We start from the raw sequence: 22,063 nt of genomic DNA, 5'->3' as shown, positions 1-22,063 counted from the left end.
GTAGTAAGGATATTTTAAATTTGACCGTGATTGCGGTCACGATAATGGTTCGCAGTGGTGGGTGTCGCGGCTTGTCTCGAACGTCTAGTTAACGGAGTTCGTTAAGCATTGGCGGAGTTTTGCTCCCAGCTTGAAGGGCTTTGGTCATGTTGCCTCGTTAGAATTCTAGTTTTGTCGTGGACAGCGTTCCACGCTTTGTTCCGAATAATGCTGGCCGTTTCGGCCGGAGGTGTTGTCGCAGCGCGCGTTGACGCGATGATTTTCGTAATCGGGGCTGGACTGGTCATAGGAAGGGCGCGCCGAAAGAGGGTGGCTATGTTTAGGAACTGCGCGCCGGTCGCTCCAAATGCTAATGGCCAACGGAACAAACGTTCGGTAGCTTTAAATCGATATTGACCTCTGATCAACGGACATTCGACCATTTAAAACGATGAAATCTGATCAGTCGCAGAACATACTCGTTACGTCAGAGATTCGTAATTTCACAAGATTCAAATTGAGCTTCCGTTCTAAAGAAATACATTTAGTAACGAAATTTGGTAACTTTGGTTAGGCTACTTTAATATTGCACAGTAAAACATTAATATTATATGAATTGAATAATGAGATTTTAATAATTACTGCACTGATATAATTACATTAATGATATCATTATTATATTGCTAATAATTGCTTATCAAATGAAATATTATCAACTTTATTATAGTAAAATTGTATCTATTATATTAATTACAATTGAATTCCTGTTATTAACACGTTGACTGCCACAGTGGTACCGTGGTATATATATATATATATACTGTACAACCAAAATATTAATAATTATATTTAATAGTATTTTTCTCTATTATAAAGGAATAAATCTTACTATAATAAAACGCTCGAAATTCTCGTGACAGTCAACGTTAAACACAAATTTAGGAATATATTAATCCTTTACAATGAACATTCGTCCTGTTCGTTTACAGTACTGACTATTCAAGAACACTAATAATTTATCGAATAGTCGGTAACACTAAGCAACCATTTGTAATAAAAAAGAACTGACGAATTGGATGTAATTTTATTTTCTGCGTTAGAAGTACTTTACAACTTTCTTTCATCTACAGTCAAACCTGTTTTTGTGCGGTCCCTTTCTATGCGATTTTTATTTGTGCGATTCTTTTTATGCGGTATATGAATTCCAACGATGTTCTTCAAATGACGAAACCGACTTCGAACCAGTTCATCACAAAAAGCGCATTTTGGACTACGAGTAGCAGTGAATTATATCCATTGTGAAAATTTCTCCATGTATGAGAAATTGAATTTTTCTAAAATGATTCCATGTATAATTTAATTATTTATTTTGTTTGAATGCACTTTATTGTATTTCGTAAATTTCTGAACATTCCTTTTCGTGCTGTTTCTTTTATGCGGTCCCTATCTACCGCACAAAAACAGGTTCGATTATATTTCTGCTTTCCCGAAGTGCTAAACGCTAAACGGATGGCACAGAGGACGATGGCCTGCTAATAAACAGAAGTTCTCTTGGTTTCCGCAGAACACGGCCGCGTACAACGTGAAGGAGCAAAACGAGAGACTGACCGATATCGAAGACATGGATTCACTGGGCATGGGCATCAACGCGAGAACGGCACCGCCGTTGTGCTACGGAAGGAACATGACATTCCCGCGGCCGGCGTCGTCCTGCGCGCACAGACACGAGCTTCCGGCGATAGTGACCGAGGGCGAAAGCTGCAGGCTCCTCGCGGAGGTAAGAGAATACCTGTGCAACCGTCGTCGTTAACACGTTGACTGCCACGGTGGTCACTGATGACCGGAGCTGCTAAATTGCTGAAGAATAATTACAATAAAAAACTTGATTTTAACACATTGAGCGCCGGCGACCTAAGAGACATTTAACTCTTAGCACTCCAGATGGTTTTGTAATCTATTGGCAACTGTAACGAATTTTCATGGTATTCCTAGCAATAATGAGAAATGCTGTAACATTTTTTCGATCTTTTATTTTCCTTCTTAGTACAAAATTTCGATGTGTGGAAGATCTAATAATTTTAGAGTAGTTTCTTTAAGATTCAATAAAATATTTAATATTATAACTGGTGCAATATTGAAGCTTACAGAGTTCAAAGGGTTAAAGCCTGAGCGCCGGCAACGTATCGGCCACTTAGCCTAAACGTCGGCCTCATTTGCTTGTATCTGATCAATGAGTAGCCAAAAAAAATATTCAAAACATCATACATTTTAATTGCATATTCGTCATATACAATTTAACGGAAATCCAGAAATCCGCATTATTGCGGGGCCGGAGCTGAAGCAATAGACTCAGAATTCTGCGTTTTCACGGGGCCGGCGCTCAATGTGTTAAATAAACATATTTAGTAACATAAGTAGGTAGATCATAGCGTAACATGACTGCTGTGATACTAAACCATTAATAAATATTTTCATTCGCCTTTGTTATTAAAGAATAAGTATTACTATTCAAAACACTAGAAATTCTCGTAGCAGTAAACGTGTTAACCCTTTGCGGTCCGAAATGCTCTTGGTTTCTCACTTTGAGGTTCACGCCGACGTTACTTCATTCAGTTACAGCTTAATATGACGCTCTATTTATTTATTCAAGAATATTTGGGAGTCATTGAAATGTTACCTTTAAATGGTACAATTGTGATGCTACAAATAAATATAGAAAAAATTGTTAAAACAGGTAGTGGTTGCAATAAAATAGAATGTCGAGTCTGACTTGACGTAGAACTGCTAAAGGTTAACGCTAAACGCAGGTTGTATGCACCAATTCCTACCGTAACTAGTCAAATAATCGGTTACAAAATGAAAAGTGAACAAGTGAGAGGCAGCACATTTCTTTTAGTGAAAACAGGAACAAACGGGAAGAAAAGAATGTTTTTAACAGGTTGAATGTTGCACGATTTCAGACGGTAAAATACACGAAATGAAAAAAATATAATATTATATCATTTGATTGAATTATTGTTATTATTGCACGGTGATGTAGCTGGATGTAACTGTGTTGGGTAGCATTATTTGTAATGTGGAAATGTTTTCAAGTATTCATCGTTTAATTGAGTGAGGTATAATAATTCCATTTGGTTGGGGGTCACTGGTGACCCCATGGCATTCAACGTGTTAAGGTGTTAATAATATCAATAATATTAAGGTATCAGTGATAGTTGATAAACAGAAACAAAGGGAAGAACAACAATTTTTGTTTAATAGAAACAGAAACAGAGGGAAAGATTGCAATGTTGTTTAATGGAACAAACAGAGGGAAAGACGAAAATAGAAAAATGGTTGATCCGATACTATAGGAATTGATGTAGAATTAAATGAACGAAAGAATGGGGTTAATTGGTCACTTTAATCCGAGACGCGAAAGAAACCTAATCGATTCGGAGTCGCGAGAAGATTGCAAGGATCCGCTATTTTATTGTCACCGGTAGAAAACGCTTTTGCAACTGGCAAAAGGATCTTGCGACATTTAAACAAGATTGATTGCCTTCTGACGAATTAATTATACATTAAGTGAATCTGTGAAGGATACAGGAAATCAGTGTAATGGATAATTATCCATGGCACAGTTTCAAATAGTAATCTTAGTACTCTATGAGATTCGAAACGTTTGCACTCCTAATGTTCTCAGAAATCGCTGTGGGGTCGCGCGTTAACTCGGTCTCAATTCCACCGAGCCATTTTAGAATGATCTGTCTAGAGTCATTGTACGACTCATCAGCTATCACAAATAACTATTCAAGGATAAATTCATTTGACTTTTAATGGTGGTGATTGAATCACACGATTACCCTAATATGATTTATATATATTTATATATTATGTATATATATAATATAATATATTGTATTTAATATTTAATATTTAATTTAATAACTATCCAAAGCTAAATTCGTTTCTTTTTTAACGATAGAGATTGAATCACACGATTACCCTAACATGATTTATACATTAAATTAAATATTAAATATTAAATATGATATATAATAACACATAATATATTATATATATAACAATATATTATGTATTATATTATTGTATATAATCATGTTATGGCAATCGTGTGATTCAATCTCCACCGTTAAAGAAGAAATGAATTTATCTTTGGATAGTTATTTGTGACAGCTGATGAGTAGAATAAACCCAGTGCAATTGAAGTCACTGAACGTAGCCTCCTTATGTTAATAGAAAATTATAAAGAGCAGTTATTTCAAATACTCTTTTCCGTTTCAGCAACAAGAAAGTAACTCTTGTAGCGATGGACAGTTATCTGGCGTGATGCCAGACGTAGCAATGGCAACAGCCTCCTTTGGAGCCTTGCAGCTGATAGAGGAGCAGGAGCTGGAGCTGGACCTCGGCGACGGAACCTCCCATCTTCTGCAGCACGTATCGCCATCCAGTGGAACCATGGGATCGCACAGATCCTCGCTGCCACATCAGCATCAGAGGCATTTCTCTGGACCGCCTCCTCCACCGTACATGTACCACCGTGCTGGCACTGCCTTACCAAGATATATATAAGATTTCTAACGAAATAAGAAGTGTATAGTAAACTTGGACCCCTACTAGGAGTTCTTTTCCCGAATGAAAGTAGACTCACCAGGTGTACTCTTCGTGTACTGCCATGGTTGCTCTGTAAACACGCGAGAGTTTTAGGTTCGGTACAACCGTGGACGCGTGTCCGTTTGCATAAAGTGTTTGCTTCGGTTACTTTGTAAAAGAACGCTAGCAGAGTGCACACTTTATGCGAGCTCTTTTGTCTACAGCGATTGAATATGATTGGCAGTTAGGGCTCCCGTATTTAGCGATGATACTTTAACGTTGAGACCAGCCGAGACCACAGTATACTTATATTAGTTATCGCTAGACTGCGGATCAATACCATAGCTAATCGAGGGTTCCGTCGAGTAATAAGCTACAGAGTTCAATAGCGAGTGTAACACAGTTCTAGGTTAGAATTTATCTTCCAACAGTAACTACTGCAAGAAGTAACAATCCCACTGAACAGTATTTTTCCAAAAATTCGACTGTACAAACGAGGATTACCGTGAACGTCCGCAGTCTGGCCCGCATCACCCTCACGATATTATTATGCTACTCGAATTTCTTTACTGTATATATATATATAATACGCGCGGAGGGAAGATCTCCCGTCTGTTAAGAGTTTGTAAAGGTAAAAAGAACAGTTTTCCGTAGGATCTGTAGAATTTCACTGCCACTGATCATTCGAAACGGCGCTGAGCATGAAGCGCAACGGCCTCCGATGATCAGCATCATTGTGTTTCCATTCTCGATAGCCGCCGTGGTGAACACGGGGATGCACTTAACCGGAGTCTTCTGCGTCTAGGTGAAACTACTCGCGGGTACAAATTCCACGGAACGGGCGCACACTGGGGTCACACCGCCCCGTGTTGTAAATTTTATTTAAAGCAGCTTAACGAAAGTAGAGGACCCACGGTTTCCAGGATGTATTTGTAATCATGCCGGGATCGGGGGGCGCACCTCGTCGAAAGTTCATGCTTATTAGGTACAATCACATTATAGATGTAACTTAACTAGGTGCATACGCGTGCAGCTGTGGTTTATATGCGTGTATGCGTGGACGATGCGTGCGAGTGTATGTACACGAATCCGCGTGCTCTCTAAGTACCATATAAAGTGTTAAAATTAGACAATGTTGCCGGCGTTTCACGAATGAGAGAGAGAGAGAGAATGGAAGAGCGTGAGCGTGTGCGAATGAGAGTGAGAAAGAATGAGAGAGAGAGAGAGAGAGAGAGAGAGAGAGAGAGAGAGAGAGAGAGAGAGAGAGAGAGAGAGAGAGGGAGAGAGAGAGAGGGAGAGAGAAAGAGGGAGGCGAGGCTGAGGATAAGGATAAGAAAAAGAATGAAAGACCATACAGAATGTGTACAGGTATATATGATCAGTGTTTTGTGAGCAGTATTGTTCTTTATTTAAAAAAAAAAAAATGCCGCTGTGGGTATGATCTTTGCTAATTCATATTACCTATGATATTCAATAAAAATTATTTAAATATTAGTACGTGCAATTCTGTCTTGATCCGTGCCGTTGCTGCCGGTGTCACTCGGCGCGGAAACTTTTCGTTTTTCTTTTATTACGTTCCTTTTTTTTCATTACTTTGCAAACGGAGACGCCGACGGGCGCGCCATAATAATGGTAGACGGTAAATAATTCAAACGATTCTCCTTGCATACAGTGACATTCGTCATTTCTATCGTTCACTTGAAATAAATTTGCGTTTATCGAGGAAAATTTACACCTGGATGATTTTAAAGAAACGTTCGACCGAATGATTTATTTCCTGTCCTTCCCGGTTCCCAAGACCAAGCGAGCAAAATGGCGGACATTTAATGTAAGAGTCATGCAGCGCATTAGTCAGTTTCTTTTCTATTTTTGGATGTTCTTACTGAGTACGTATCAAGTGAAACTTGACTTCGTTTGTTTTGTTATGTTCCTGTTCATTGAATTTATCGTTTAACGGTTTTAAATAAGTTTCTCTCCTAGCTGCTGCATTGTTCGTTCGTTGTAAGCACAATAGAATCGAGTTCAGTTTCAGTCAACCGGAGTACGTCTTCCGTAATTTTGTAAATTGCCGTTGAATACGGCTCCCGTCGTAAATGGAACGTGCATTTCGCTGCAAAAGGGAAATCTTAATTTACGTAACATCTGGTCTCCGGGAAAGTGTCGAAGACATTACCGGCAACGGTGGTAATCGCGGACGAAAGAACATGGCTCGCAATACGCGCAAAACAACGAAAGAATTTGATTGCGAATAAACGCAGGAATGTGAAATTCAACTTGACGATCGATTTTACTGAAATGTTTCATTTTATCCTGGATCACTCGACAAATATATTACTTCATTTCTCTGTTAATCGATTAGTGAGTTAATTCCCCTGGGTCCTTTACAGGAATTACTTGATCCAAATAAGAATTTTACATCGTTTATATTATATTACTGTGGAAGTCGAGTATTTTTCATAAAATTCCGAGTTCCTTCAAATATTTACGACCTGTTGCATTTAACGAATAGCTTCGAAAATAAATATTCATATAATTTATTGATTTCGTCTTTTGACGAGATATTCGAATCGCGTATGGCTCAGTAACATTGATAAACTTTCCTCGTTTATTATACGGAACCTAATGCCGGAAATGTTTACTTAAAATGGTGTCGCGAGCCCCGCCTTTGACTTTCTTCACTTCTGCTGAAGTCGTCGCTCAGCGAAACCGAAGTTTGGTTATCTTGCCAACCAATCAGGCAGTTTGCAGCCTTCTGCAGTTCTCTCCGTTTATTTTATGATGGGATAGGCAATTACTATCATGGTGGAATGGATGTTGGAAAAAAGGTGGGAACTAGGTTCATTTCGCCAGGTTTATTTCACAGGATGTTGTTTCATTGTTACTGCCAGTTTGACTAAATGTCTTTTTTAAAAAATTGGAACACGTTGTGAATACTTGGAATACTCTGTGAAAATGAACAATTTGAATATTCAAAAATATTCATGTTCAATATTCAGTATTAACCGTTTGACTGCCGAGGAGCGCTATCGCGCAAGCAAACCACTCATGTAAAGGGTCATAAAAAATTATTTGTGTTAATTTGAGTGAATTATAAGTGCTTTTTACTAATTTTGCAATATAAGTGAGTTTATTTTATGAAAAGTGTTTTCCATTTTTTCCCATACACGCGCAATTAGTGCCGCAATTTAAATAACTTTAAATTTAAATACCTTTAAATTTTTTTAACTTCAACTAAAATTTCTTTAACTTTAACTTTAAACATTTGTTGAACACAAAATTGAAGATTTCTAGTTTGAGTGAGGAATTCACTGAAAATTGATGAAATTGAATAAAGAACTTTTCATTGAGACTAACTGTTTACATATGCCTGCCTAGCCGTGTATTTATAATAAATTGCCACTCAAACCTCCGACATTTTTACGTGCTCCCATTAAAATGCCACCTTTAAGTAACCTTCTTTCGAAGCACACTAAATGATTAGATCTTCCTACATTTCCTTGCTGAAAGGTTGCGCGCTGTGAGCGTGAAAATTGTATAAGCTTCAGGAAGAGCGATCTGGAAAGTCTGATCTGAACTTTTTAAAATCTCATTACGCTATACAGCACTTCCACAGAACTATGATCAAACGATACGTACTTCGAACTGAAACGAAACTTATTACCGACGAGACTAACTTCTAAATTTTACCAATTAACTGTCTAACCCTAACGCCTAAAGATGATGTTTCCAATTCTAATCTCTAAAATGAAACTCCTAAGTCCCGTATTCACCATTTAACACGCTGCTATAATTTTCGAAACTTTCCCCATCAAATTAATGAAAAATGTTTATGAAGTAACCGAAAAGCACCGTTGCTTTTAAACCGTCAATACTGTTTATTCGTAAAACTCTTAAACGTCTTAAACTTTCAAACTTTATAATTAAACTGATAATTCCCCGAGCGTCCGAATCAATATTCTGAAAGCCTTCCAAACGAGATACATAGTTAAAACCGTACAGCTGAAACTAGATGCAAATTGCATTCATGAGTGCACATAAACGTCAAAATAAATAGTCCATTTATTACTTGAGGTACACACGCGTTTCACGGAACCCTGAGAAACATGGATTTCCCGTGTTCCCGGTAACCGTAAATAAAACAAGAAAACAGATTTGATTTAGAAATAAACTGCGGATACAAATTTCCGTACAGGAACATATGGAAATAGTGTTATTAAATTTCTCACCTTACAATATCGACTGGGACTGATCAAATTCTGAAACTGAATTTAATCAATATTAACACATATTTTTAACTATTACACATATTAACACATATTTTAAAAACATATTTTTTTTCAATGCTGTGGTAATTAGCGAAGTTGCACAGCTAAGTGTCTTTATATAAAAACGAGATTTCTCGTTTCCGGTACGCAATATGTTTCAAGTCAAAATTAAATATAACATTTCTCTTCTGAATATTTTACATTTACGAAGCTAATTATTAATTATTAACTAATTACGAAAAAACTCGTAAGGCAAGGGTTTGAACATTGTAAAACACATAATTTACTCTAACTCTACATTAAATATAATTATTAACCCGATCGAGAGGTGACTCTCAATCATCACTAGATTTGATATATCAAAATTATAATATTATATATAACACTATGCTTCGTACAATGTATCGAAATGCAAAATATTGAAATGAAATAGCTATGTTTCTTAATTTACGTACGTTCTTCCGTTTGATAGCGTTGAAGAACGTCGTTTATATCTGATTGAGAAATATTGCAAATTTCTAGTGGAAAACTGTCGAGTGGGAATGGTTAATTCATATACTATAAATAATTTTATTAACAGGCAAACATTCTTTTAGAGAGTTTGTAGGTAATTGGAGAATTAAAAATGTTTATCGCAGTTAGTGCACCTCTGATTTTCTAAAAGAATTTCGGTTAAGGTAATTAAATGGTAAATCATGTTCGTCTTGCAGTTATTAGTTGTTATTAAAATCATCGACACGTGCGATACGCGTATTCTGCACAAGGTAGAGGGGTGGTCGTCAAGAGGTTAAGTAGTTCTGCATCAGCCAAGTAGGTCAGTCAAGTAGATCCGTCTGCCTCAGATTATACAGACAATAGTTGTCAAGTGTTTCAATTGCTTCGTCTAAAAGCTTCCACTTAGCATCCTAATTTCCATTGTAACCAGTGCGAAGTTTTCGTACATAACTACGTCACCGTGTATATAGCATTACTTGTTACATTAATCTGATCTCTCGAGACGAGAAATCGATAATTACTCTAGACTAATTGTTTCGGTGATCCTCACCTTATTATTCTTCTCAGTCAATACTTTTAGAATTCATTGTATAAATTAATTTCACTTAGAATTGAATTAATTCATAAAGTATTAACGCAGAATTGATTTTTAATTTTTCACATTAACCAATTGTGTTTTAATGGTTACATTGTTACAACAAATTTTCGTTAATATTTCAGTTTTCTTTAATTATATCAGCTTAAGTGATATTAATAACATTATGGAAACATGAATGTTTTTCATTTTAACCCTTTGCTATACAATATCGTGTCACACTCGAGGGGAAGATATCAAATTGAAATTAAGAAAATTGAGATTTATTTGTTTCTGTTCATTTCTATTTGATTTCTTCCTCTTGAGTCTGATATGATATTGTACAGCAAAGCGTTAAAATAAAAAAATATTTATGTTTCCATAATGTCATTAATACCACTTAACCTAATATAATTAAAGAAAACTGAAATCCTAATGAAAATTGAGATTTATTTATTTCTGTTAATTTCAATTCGATATCTTCCTCTTGAGTCTGGCGTGATATTGTACAGCAAAGGGTTAAAATAAAAATATTCATGTTTCCATAATATCATTAATATCACTTAACCTAATATAATTAAAGAAAACTGAAATCCTAACGAAAATTGAGATTTATTTATTTCTGTTGAGTCCAAATTAACTGTTATATTTTTGTTATCGAGTATTATATTTTAAAGTAAACTTGGATATAGAGGAACATGAAGTTCCTCTTTGTTTCTAGTGAATTATTCATGACAAAGTAAGGCTTGGTGGTATAGTTACGAAATAAATCGTCGGTCAAGGGGTTAAGAACAACGCGAACAAAAAGTTTCCCCCAGTGATCGATCGGTAGATGAGTTTTAATAAAAAAGATGGAACACAGTCGAGGGAAAAAATGCAATGGACAAATAATTGAATTTACTCTAGACGGCCGAACGTAAGGTTTCTTGCATTGAATCGCGGAGACCGGTTACGCTCCAATTCTCCATTTTAATTCTTACGCTCGCTGATAAGACTTATCGTATATTGTGGGCGATCTTTTCACGTTGATGTAATTCCTCATTCCTTAATCTGATTCTACGCCTTTATGATTTAGTATTTATGCCTCTGATCTCGCCGACTCAACATTTATAGGTCACTCTTATGTCCACAGTTCTAAGTATTTTCATTTTTCCTTTACTATTGGTATCAGAAGTGTTTTCTACTGTATTAAATCGTTAACTACTTCTAATTAATTAAAACCGAGAATATAACGAACCGATTTGAAAATTTTAAAACAAAATGTTTTTACCGTTCTGAAAAATTTGAATACAAAATCCCTAGATTATTAAAAATTTTTAAAAGTGCCCTGTCGATGGAACAGATGAAAATAATAAAACATTGTAAGCCATAAAATAATATAAAAGCATCGTTACAACGGAATTTTAACAAATTCAATATTTAACATTATTTTCTAACATTAATATTATTTATAAATCTAGTATACATTATTATTAGATAGATCTACTTCATTTTTTCATTTATTACCATTCAAGTCCATAATTACAATGTATAATTCACGGTTCACGATTATTATTACAAATTGAACTTAACTGAACAGACAAAAATAATGAAACGTTATAAACAACAAAAAAATATACAAGCATTCTTAGAGGTTTAACAAACCTAGTATCTAACATTAATGTTATTTATAAATTTAGTATACATTATTATTAGATAGATCTACTTCATTTTTTAATTCATTACCATTCAAATTCATAATTATAATGTATAATTCACGATTCACGATTACAAATACAAGCTGAACTTAACTAAATCACTAATCTATGAATCCCCGTTATCAGACAAATTCAATGTTCCTCAAAATCCAACTAAAATTTTCGAGAATCCTCTCAGTCGCCAAAAGAGCACCGTCCAAACAATTAAGGCAGTCATTTTAAAAATAAGCGGCCCGTTATCTGATGAACCTTCCTCATTAACCTGGCAAGGAATTTTGATTTGAAACGCAGATACATCAGCGGTGGCAAGCGTAAACGGTGTGCATGCGAACTTCACTAACGCGACCGACGTAACGTTAGCGTAGCATTAACGTCATCGCGATGGGGAGATGCTTAAAAAAAAGCACTTGGGGTCACGTGAGCGAAAGCGGCTAAAAAAGAATCGTCGTACGGCCGATCGAGGCTTCGGTCGAGTACGATGAACGTTGGATAATTGCAACACTCATCGAGACCCGAGTGTTGCAATTATGAACAGGTAAGTAGAATCGATTTGACCCCATGAAACGAAGATTTCAACATGGCGGGCGTAGAAAAGGACGACGCGAGTGATGGCGAAGGAAAGACCGAGAGTCGAAGCGTCAGCCAACGTTTAACGATTTCTTTTTTTAATTTTTTCAATGATTCTTAAGGGGGCATTTTGAAATTTGAAACGTCACTTCATATATTTCGCAATATTTACGCACGTAAACAAAATAAAAAGAATATTATAATAAGTATTATAAAAATATCATAATGTAATATTAAAAATTATATATATGTTACATAGGATGGCATAAGAATTTTAGAAATTGGGGCATGGTACAAAAAATTTATTTATTTTTCAACTATGATCGATACAACTACTTTGTAATGAATAATTTATTAAGAAACAGAACAGATTTAAAGGTATATTCTATATCAATCTTTGCATCAAAAGATGAAATTAATCGTATTGGCTTCTGAGATTCTCGTGTGTCGTTGGAAATGTGTTAAGGCGTCAATAATATCAATAATATTAAGGTATCAATAATAGTTCCTTTTCTTCGCTACAAAAGAATAACTCTACGAACTGATGGTCAAACATTTTCATTAACACATTGACTGCCACGGTGGTCATCAATGACCGTTTCTAAATTACTGAAGAACAATTGCAATAAAACGATTGATGTCAAAAATATTTAATAACATAAGTAGCTAGATAATCGTGTAACATGACTACTGTGATATTAAATCATTAATAATTACTTTCAATACTATTTTCCTTTGTTATTAAAAAATTGCAACAAAAAGATTGTTGTTAAAAATATTTAATAACATAAGTAGCTAGATAATCGTGTAATATGACTACTGTGATATCAAATCATTAATAATTATTTACAATACTATTTCCCTTTATTATTAAAAAATAAGAATTATCATATAAAACGCTAGAAATTCTCGTAACAGTGAACGTGTTAAAGTATTACGAAACTCAGGAAATATCAAACGATGAAATTAATCGCATTGCCTTCTGAGATTCTCGTATATCGTTGGAAACGGATCGAACGATACGGAAAAACGCGTCTTCCTTTCGTTCCTCGCGAAAGAAACGCTGGGGGTAAGCGGTTCTGAAGGTGTGTAATTGTATATGTCTCGGTAAAAAGGGGTTACGTTTACAGATAAAATCAATGATAAACGACACGTCGTTTCGTCGGTAGAATTTTCGCTGAAACGCGATCACCAGCTTTTTCGACCCTGAGCCAGTAATTATTCATCCCCGAGATTCTGTTGTCGCGTTGATTAACACCCACCGATTAACTCTTTTTCGGTTTGTTTTTGTTCGACGCTGTCGCTCGGGATCAAAAGCCTGTGAATGTGTCTTAGCTACTGATACAATCGATCACCGATTGCCGATTATACTTCACATTTTTATTTAACCCTTTGAACTCGGGGGCTCTGGAACAGAGCCATTTAAAATTTGCGAAATGTAAAATCTTTTCTTTAAATACATTATAAGATTTACATCTATAATCTATGATAAACAATAAAATATGTCTATGACTTCTCTTTTCATGCGCATAGCATTTATTTATATGTTAATATGCTTTTTCTATTAAAATTCCGAATTGCTGGTAATATTAGTGAGAGGAAGCTTCCAGTGCAAAGGGTTAATTTCCTTTCATTTATTTCCACATTTATACATGTTACATAATATTTAAACATCGTTATTGTCAGTCGTAACTCCTATACCATAGTCACATGTATTTTTCACTGAAATATCTGAACAGTATTGCTAAATCATAGTATTAATTATCGGTTGTGAATTCATTCACAAGTTGGAAAAGAGATTAAAAATTTCAATTTCACCAAAACGATGAGATTATAATTTCACTTAACAGAGGTTTCAAGTCAAAGAATCTCAATGCATACCTTCGATTAATATTTTCATGTACAATTATCCTACTTCCAGTTGTAAAATTGACAAATGCACTTTACTATTGATTATTATTTTCCATTCTACTCGATGACAGTCATTCCCTCTACTTTTACATCTATCGAGTAAAAATCTACTTACTTATCAGTTGTGATTTTTGTATCCACTATGGTTCCTTCTCCAACAAAAAATTCCGGAATCACACCTGTCTTTATCTCACCGTTACGTTGTGACACTGTCTATTCCAATGTAAGTGACAACTTGTCAAAACGCCTGTGGCGTTTTGTCATACGGTAGATGTCTACTGCGGGAGCAAGTCGCAACTGCTTGATCAGAATAGATTCGGGTGGCCCCGGCCTCGCAGGTGATACCAATAGGAAACATTTTTCAAATGTGTAACCCATATCCATTAATTAAGACCACTTTTCCGCTGCTGGAAACACGTTTGGCGACTTACACCCAATACCGTGCGTACACATTGCTTAACAGGTCACTGGAAATGGTCCCAAGAAAGTCACACAGGGTGCGGCTGAAAGTGCGAGCTGACAGGAAGTGATCCGTTATGCGAAACCAAATTGAAAGTGTGGAATCGCATTTTTCAGGACTCGCGAGTCCAGGATAATGTGTACCTATCTATTTTAGACAAACTCGCATTTGCATAGTCATTCGTGGTACATTCTTTCGGCGTTATTATTTCTACGTTGCTGCCTCGAGATTTCATCGAAGTTTTATCGATAATGAATATGGTAACTCGGAAGATTGTAATTAATGATTGTTTATAATAGTTTAGATACGTCACTGTTGTATATTCGACATATATAAAAAATCAATGGCAGCTGTAAAATTAACATTAATTTCGTGTACTGAACAGGACAAAGAAAAAATAAAAGAATTAAAAAATGAAGAATGAAGAAGAGTGAATAGTAGTTACTCAAATTTCTTGTTGTCAAGTGCCCTGAAAAGTGGTCATTCTCGTTTATCCAGCTTCGTTAACATTTTGTGCTCAATATAGAGTAAAGAAAAAATAAAAAGATTAAAACATTAAAACATGTAAACTGGAAAAGAGTCAAGAATAGCTATAAAACTGTTTCGTTGCCGAATGACATAAAAACTGGATTTCATATTTTTTGTTTCACAATCAACACCTCAAAAGTATAGAATATTCGAAATGATTTTGAAAATGAATTGTTTCACTCGAGTACTGTAACGAATGTCCGAAGAAACTGAAAATAATCTATCGTTACAATTTTTACAAACTGCATGTCAGTCGTATTGAATGCTCGGTAGTTCTATTAACTCCTTGCCGTAGAATAACCTGTCAGACTCGCGGCGAAGATTTTATACAGAATTCAACAGGGATGAATATTACTCGGTTCTTTTGAATTCAAATGAAATATTGTTCTTCTGTTATTAATCATTGTTCCTTAAAGCAAAAATTAATGCAGGATATACCTACAATTTTTCTCTTTTTCTTAACACTGAAACTACCGGCGGGTCAAAGTGACCCATTTCTGATTTCTTCTTTTTGTTATGATTAAATGAGTGACATGTTTCTCTAAGAAATTATTAAAAAAATTAATTTAGCAATAAATAAACTGAATTTTAAATCAATTGAAGTCTCAATAGATGTAGCCTTAGAGTTTCTATATAGAAATTTCAAAGAGTTAATTTAACTGCTCGGTAGGTTTACTGCTAACATATTGCGTACCGGAAACGAGAGATCTCTTTCCTATACAAGGACACTTAGCTATGCAACTTCGCTAATTACCACAGCATTGAAAAAAAATATAAAATTTGATTCGAATTGATTATCTATTTAAAATATATTACATAACAATATGATATCTGAGTTTTTCTATGTATAGTGATACAAGTTGATCCCAGTGAAAATTGCCATTACAATTCAGTTTTCTGAAAATTAGCAAGTAGTTGTATCGGTCGTAGTTGACCAATAAATCGCAAGGCAAAGGGTTAGCAGACATTTCGTCGCGTTCCAAGGCAGCCGAATTACGGAATCAGCTGAAATGAAAAATAAATACCGCGACGTAAGAACAGCGGCACCGTATAATTCGTTCGTAAAGCTACAGCGCAGAGAGCGCGTGCGGTCGCGAAACCACGGCGAATGATACGGCGGTCGGTATTGAATTCAGATTAAGCTCGGTGGCCGGTTCTAGCATCGGTATCTTGATTTAATAAAAGTAAGCCGTACAAATCGCACCGTAAATCGAATCGACGCACCGTATTACCCGAACGGGGCGCAACATGCATCTCCCGTTCGCGATATATGGGAACTATGTACTACATACGTAGGTATAAAAGTACGCGTGTAGATGTACACTTGTGTACGTACGTATAGGTATCTGTTGTCGACTTAATTAATGCGTCGACTGACGCAGTGATCGCGAATGACCGAAGCTTCTAAATTGCTCGAACGTAATTACTATAAGACATGGATGTTGAATCTAAATATTTAAGGTAAAAATTGTGATAGTAAATCGTTAGATTACTATAATATTACTATTTTATAATAATGGTATTGTAAAGTATTAAAATTAATAATAATAATAATAATAATAATAATAATAATAATAATAATAATAATAGTATTATGATGATATTGGAAGTTTATAATAATAATAATAGTATTATGACGATATTAGAAATTTGTAATAATAATAATAGTATTATGACGATATTGGAAGTTTGTAATAATAATAATAGTATTATGACGATATTGGAATCTTGTAATAACAATAATAGTATTATGATAATATTAGAAATTTGTAATAATAATAGTATTCTGATAATATTCGAAATTTGTGATAGTAATTATAGTATTACTATCAGAAAATTACAAGAATCTATAGTAATACTATCGTCGTTATAATATTATCAACACTAAAACTACCAAGCAGTTAAATTGACTTTCAAAAATTCCTTCGCAGCAACTCGCGGAATGTATCTCTTGCGACTTTAATCGATGTTCAATTTAGTTCTCGCTAAATTTTCGTTAAATTAATGTCTTCGATCATTTCTTAGAGAAACATCTGTTGTCTTTTAACTATTCCAACTCCGAATTGTACATTATTTTTCTATTATTAATCGCAATGCTTCCGAGTAAAAGTAGATATAAAATAAATGTACAATTTTTCCCTCTTCCTAATGATTCACGAACAATCAAATGCCTCTGTGAGTTCAGTTGCGAAGGAAGTCATAGGGCAAGGGGTTAACGACGAAAAACGTGAAACTGTATAATAAAAGAAGAAAAACACTTTTCGAACAATTCTCGTCATTTTAATTCAGCATACATTTATATTACATCTTATCGTAGATTCTACCCCTCCGATTTTGATTGTCCTCTTAATTACTGGCTAACAACAGACCGATCGTATCGTGAATACATGAGCCACATGCTGAGTCGCCGGCCGTACGCGTGAGATTTTGCGTGACCCACACGGTGGGTCATCGGTCTCGAACCTGTGAACACTGCGGAACGAACTTACCCTAATTTGAAACGCGGCGCAAAATTCTGCGGATCGACAACTCGAGAGGAGAAAGTTTCTTCAAATGATTCCCTTCCGTCGATCGCAATTATACGAGACGCTCAGAGGTCGATTTCAGTTAAACCGTTTATTTGATATCTTCTGATTTCCATCAATTTTAATGGAATAAATAATATTCTTGTTAATTATTTAAGGATTTACTCGTTGCTCGTTTTGTATGTCGGCAAGCTTTTTTTTATAGCTTTTGAATATGTATAATTATTTTGGAAACTATTGTAAATGATTTCTCGATGTTTGTTTTCTAGGTTTAACCGCATTGAGCGACTATGTTGTAATATTTTCATGTATCTTCCGTTTGTTTTCGCATTTCGGATCGGATGTGAAATTAAATCGATATGATTGTAGCACGGTAGGATCTTGGTTAATCGAGTTAATTTAATGATGAATCGAGTCAGTTCAACCACTTGCTTTATAATCTATTTCTCAACAGTGACGAATACAACTACCTTGCCATTAATAATTTATTAACATTAGATTTACGGAATGAGCCAATTTGACTCACATTGAATTTTATAAACATTATTTGGTAAATGTTTGGGTTGGCTTTAATTGATTCAATTAATCATTATCAATTTTTCTGGAAACAATAGAATAAACTACAATAAATGTTCGTGAATCTCGTGTTAAAAAGAAAGAAAAATTCTAGGTACACTCTATGTCTCCTCTAAACTATAATAATTGATAACAGACGAATAATATTTTGTTTAAATTTACAATTGAATAATATTCATGCTTGTTAAATTCTTTTCAAACTCTTCACCGCGAGTCCGACACGATATTACAAAGCAAGAGGTTAATAATCGATCGAGCTAATAAAATAGTTGACCGAGTTAATCCAACGAATACTCTTTAACAATTAACCGAGTTAACAATCATTCACCTCGATTTACCGAACTATCCTCCTCGATCGATAGATTGCCCAGAATTTTATATAAATCGGTACTCAATCATTCGGATTCTCAGACGGTAAAACTCGAACCATACACGATCCTACAAGTATCGAGGTTCTATTGTACTTCCATCGTTTGCTTTCAATTTCGAACTTTTCCCCTTTTAACCCTAATTGGACCGCGATGCGACTTTGCGTCACATTTGAACTTTTTACTTAAATTTCTTGACTATCTCCTATTGCAATTCCAAAAGTTTTTGTTGGCTTTGAAAATTTCGGCCCTATAAACGAGAACAATATTTGAATCGATATATAATCAATAATATTATATTATAATCAATAATATTTTTCACATCGTGGTATGATTAGGGTTAATCGTACGCTCCAGACGAGCATGCGGCACGTTCCAGAAAATCGTGATCGACGAAGAAACGCGAGGGTGGCGAGTGCAAAGGTTCACGCGATCTCCTCTTTATTTCGACTGAGAATGTTCGGATATACAAAAAAAGATAGACTCGTTGTTTTCGGTACTCGCATGTTCCATTGAACGAGCCCGCGCCACGCTGGGAGCTCGAAGGATCTGGCCGCTTACAAAGTATTAAAATAACGCCTGACGTATTACGATCAAGTAACAAAATACAGTACACCTAAATTAATTGGTAGAGCTTGACACTCTCTTTCTCTCTCTCTCTCTCTTTCTTTATTTCTTTCTCCACTCGTTTAACCTCTCACTCCTCCCTTGCTGTGTCTCTGTAACAGACAATGAAATTGGAATTAATGGATTTTAAGATTGATAGTGTTATCGGTGTTTAACACGTTGAATGCCGCACGATTTCATTGAGCAAAATATACAAAGAAGAAATATAGTATTAAATCATTTGATTGAATCATGATTATTACATGATGAGCTGGTTGAATGTCATCGAATTAGGTAGTATTGTTTATAATATAGAAATGTTTTCAAATAATCATCGTTTAATTGAGTGAACTACGAATCGTCGCAAATGTCACGGAAAGTAACAAATTTCTGTACAAGGTGTTAACATTATTACTAGCCAGCGTTTTTTTTTGTAAATAGTAGATAATATTGTTTTTTGTACGCAACACAATGGCGTACGGAATCTTTTTGCGTTTATACTATTTTGTTAGATATGAAAGTGACCTTCATTTTTTTAAATGGAACTCCGTATATTTTTTTATATCACATAAACGCGTGTGTCTAAACAGATTCATTTGTATACTGCACAGTGTCCATTAAGACCATGCAAGATCATAAATGGAAGAAACATTTCGAACACTCTGTGAATACCCTGTATAATACTTGTTGTTTTAGCATGAATTAATATGTTTTCATTTTTTTTAATGGAATCTTGTATGTTTTTTATATCATATAAAAGCGTGTGTCTAAAAAAATTCATTCGTATACTGCACAGTGTCTATTAAGGTCATGCAAGGTCAGAAATGGAAGAAAAATTTTTGATGAATTAATGCGTTTTCCTTTCAAAAGGAGATTAAAACTGACGAGAAATAAATGAGATTCTTACCGCGAGTTCCTTGTCTTTGCGGCCGACAATTTTGCACTGAGAACGCCCAATGACACCGTACTGGTATTCGCACGAGCAATCCTTCTCGAGTTCTAAATTAGCGAGGCCATCGGCAACCCTCCTGGCGGCCACTTGGATAAATTGCTTCTTCTGATGCGGCTTGGCGTCCAGGAAGTTGTCTAAACTGAACATCGCTCCGCCCGTCTGTAACAAGTTTGGATAATGATCGTTTCATTTCCCGCTTGATCGGGCAAACACTCCCCCGATCGCGAACAGAGACACCGTGAGCCACAATTACAAAAGGAGCACTCGAATTTGCATCTTGTTTTACGCTCATTGATCATCGTGGATAAGTACTTAATCGTTCAAAGCGCTGAAGCACTCGAATTTAGGAGTGTAACTTCAAAGAGAAGCAACACGTGAAACGAGGTGAAGAAGAATAATTAGTTTGATGGGAAGTTTAGAGAAAAAATGATTATACTTCCGGTAAGTTTCGATTATCATTACAATTGAAGAATGTTGAAATCATGAACTTTTTTTAGAAAGTTTCCACGAAGTTCGATTTATGTGAAAGTTGGATTGAAAGTAGAGATCGTTAATTTTAGAGAGAAAAATCATTTGATCTATGACAAGTATCGAAAAAATTGAATTGAAACTGTAGATGCTTGATTTTAAAAACCAAAGGAATCATCCAATTTCTAATAAATTTCACTTTCTACAAAAACTATTAAAAATAAAGATCATCCATTCCAGAAAATGGAAAAGAAAATCGTCTCGTTCCTAAAAAATTTCTACTTGCTTAAAAACTCAATCCAAAATAAAGATAATCGACGAAGCTAAAAAAATCATCTCATATCTAATGCATTTCACTTTCTAAAAAAACCATTAAAAATATAAATCATCCATTCCAGGAAAGTAGAAAGCAGAATCGTCTCGTTTCTGACATATTTCGACGTACACTGCCATGATTCTCGGCGCGCCATATTTCCTGGATAGTTTGAATAATAGGGAAAGGATCACTTGTTGAACACTTACGGAAACCGCGAAGTCAGCGCAGACGTCAGTGGTCGAGACGGTGAGATCGTTCTTCATGTCGGTGGATCCGGTGAGTGGCTTCTTTTTGCTGTCAGCGAACGTGTACGCGCTATCTTGGTCGTACCCGACGATATTCTTCTGCGGCTTGCCCGATACGAGGAGCTCTTTGGGGTAGAACATGTGGTAATAGGTGAGCCCGAGATCGCGATAAGTTTTCAGTCCCAACAGGAGCCTTATCTGCTGAAGCTAAAAGGGAAACAAGATTTTTTTTTTCGAAAACAACTTCAAATTTTCATCGATCGAATCCACTGGAAATAAATCGTTTGATTTCTCCAACATAAGAGGAATTTATTACGATATTCAATTTAAATGAATTTATTTTTCACTATAATTGTCCATTATTTTTTGCTCAAGTATTAATAATATTATTTGGAACATGGAGAAGAATCTTAGGTAAATTAACAGTGAGAATTTATTTTTGTGGTTTGTATGTTGATAATACGAAATTGGAAATTGAATTTTAAAGTTTCTGATTTTCTTATATCAGGTCAAATTAATACTATAATATTAATACTATAATATTTGATATTTAATATTATATATATAACGTATTCGTTTGAGAAATATTGAAATAAATTAGCTTTGTTTCTAATGTATGGTTTTTCTTTCAGTTAGTTTCATAAAATATCGTTCTTATCTCATTAGAGAATGTTCAAATGTTTCTACTGAAAAACTTCCGAGTGCAAAGGGTTAATATTCAATTGAATTTAATGATACTATTAAATGTAGAATTAAATGCGTTGGGTTATGTTAAATATGATTTAATGGGAATTATTGTGTAACGAGAAACGTATCGTTTAATGATACGGTTCATGTTTATCTTAGGAAGATTGATGATTATTAAACATGCGTCATTTCGATCGAGTAAAACGATTCCGGGAATTTATTTATTGACGCATGAGAATTTAATTCAA

At 35.0% G+C, this 22,063-nt stretch overlaps 2 protein-coding genes across 11 annotated transcripts in view; one reads left to right on the top strand and one right to left on the bottom strand.

The window, feature by feature from the left end:
- The window catches only part of LOC116431092 (BTB/POZ domain-containing protein 7), a 31,752-nt gene extending 25,683 nt beyond the window's left edge, over window positions 1-6,069 (top strand). For all 10 annotated transcript variants that reach the window (XM_031986034.2, XM_031986040.2, XM_031986038.2 and 7 more), the window contains 2 exons: window positions 1,544-1,756; window positions 4,267-6,069. In XM_031986034.2, coding sequence (XP_031841894.1) covers window positions 1,544-1,756; window positions 4,267-4,554 — 501 coding nt within the window. In that variant the 3' untranslated portion in view covers window positions 4,555-6,069. The remainder of the gene's footprint in view (window positions 1-1,543; window positions 1,757-4,266) is intronic.
- An 11,261-nt stretch (window positions 6,070-17,330) lies between these two features.
- apolpp (retinoid- and fatty-acid binding glycoprotein apolipophorin) overlaps window positions 17,331-22,063 on the bottom strand; it is a 61,658-nt gene continuing 56,925 nt past the window's right edge. Inside the window, exons 24-26 of the mRNA XM_031986029.2 lie at window positions 21,090-21,335; window positions 20,055-20,258; window positions 17,331-19,260 (exon numbers count right to left, since the gene is read on the bottom strand). Coding sequence (XP_031841889.1) covers window positions 19,231-19,260; window positions 20,055-20,258; window positions 21,090-21,335 — 480 coding nt within the window. The 3' untranslated portion in view covers window positions 17,331-19,230. The remainder of the gene's footprint in view (window positions 19,261-20,054; window positions 20,259-21,089; window positions 21,336-22,063) is intronic.

This window comes from Nomia melanderi, chromosome 1 (genome assembly GCF_051020985.1).
Source record: "Nomia melanderi isolate GNS246 chromosome 1, iyNomMela1, whole genome shotgun sequence".
Classification (NCBI taxonomy): domain Eukaryota; kingdom Metazoa; phylum Arthropoda; class Insecta; order Hymenoptera; family Halictidae; genus Nomia; species Nomia melanderi.
Note: the sequence above shows the minus strand (reverse complement) of the source record. Positions and strands in the feature narration are given on the sequence as shown.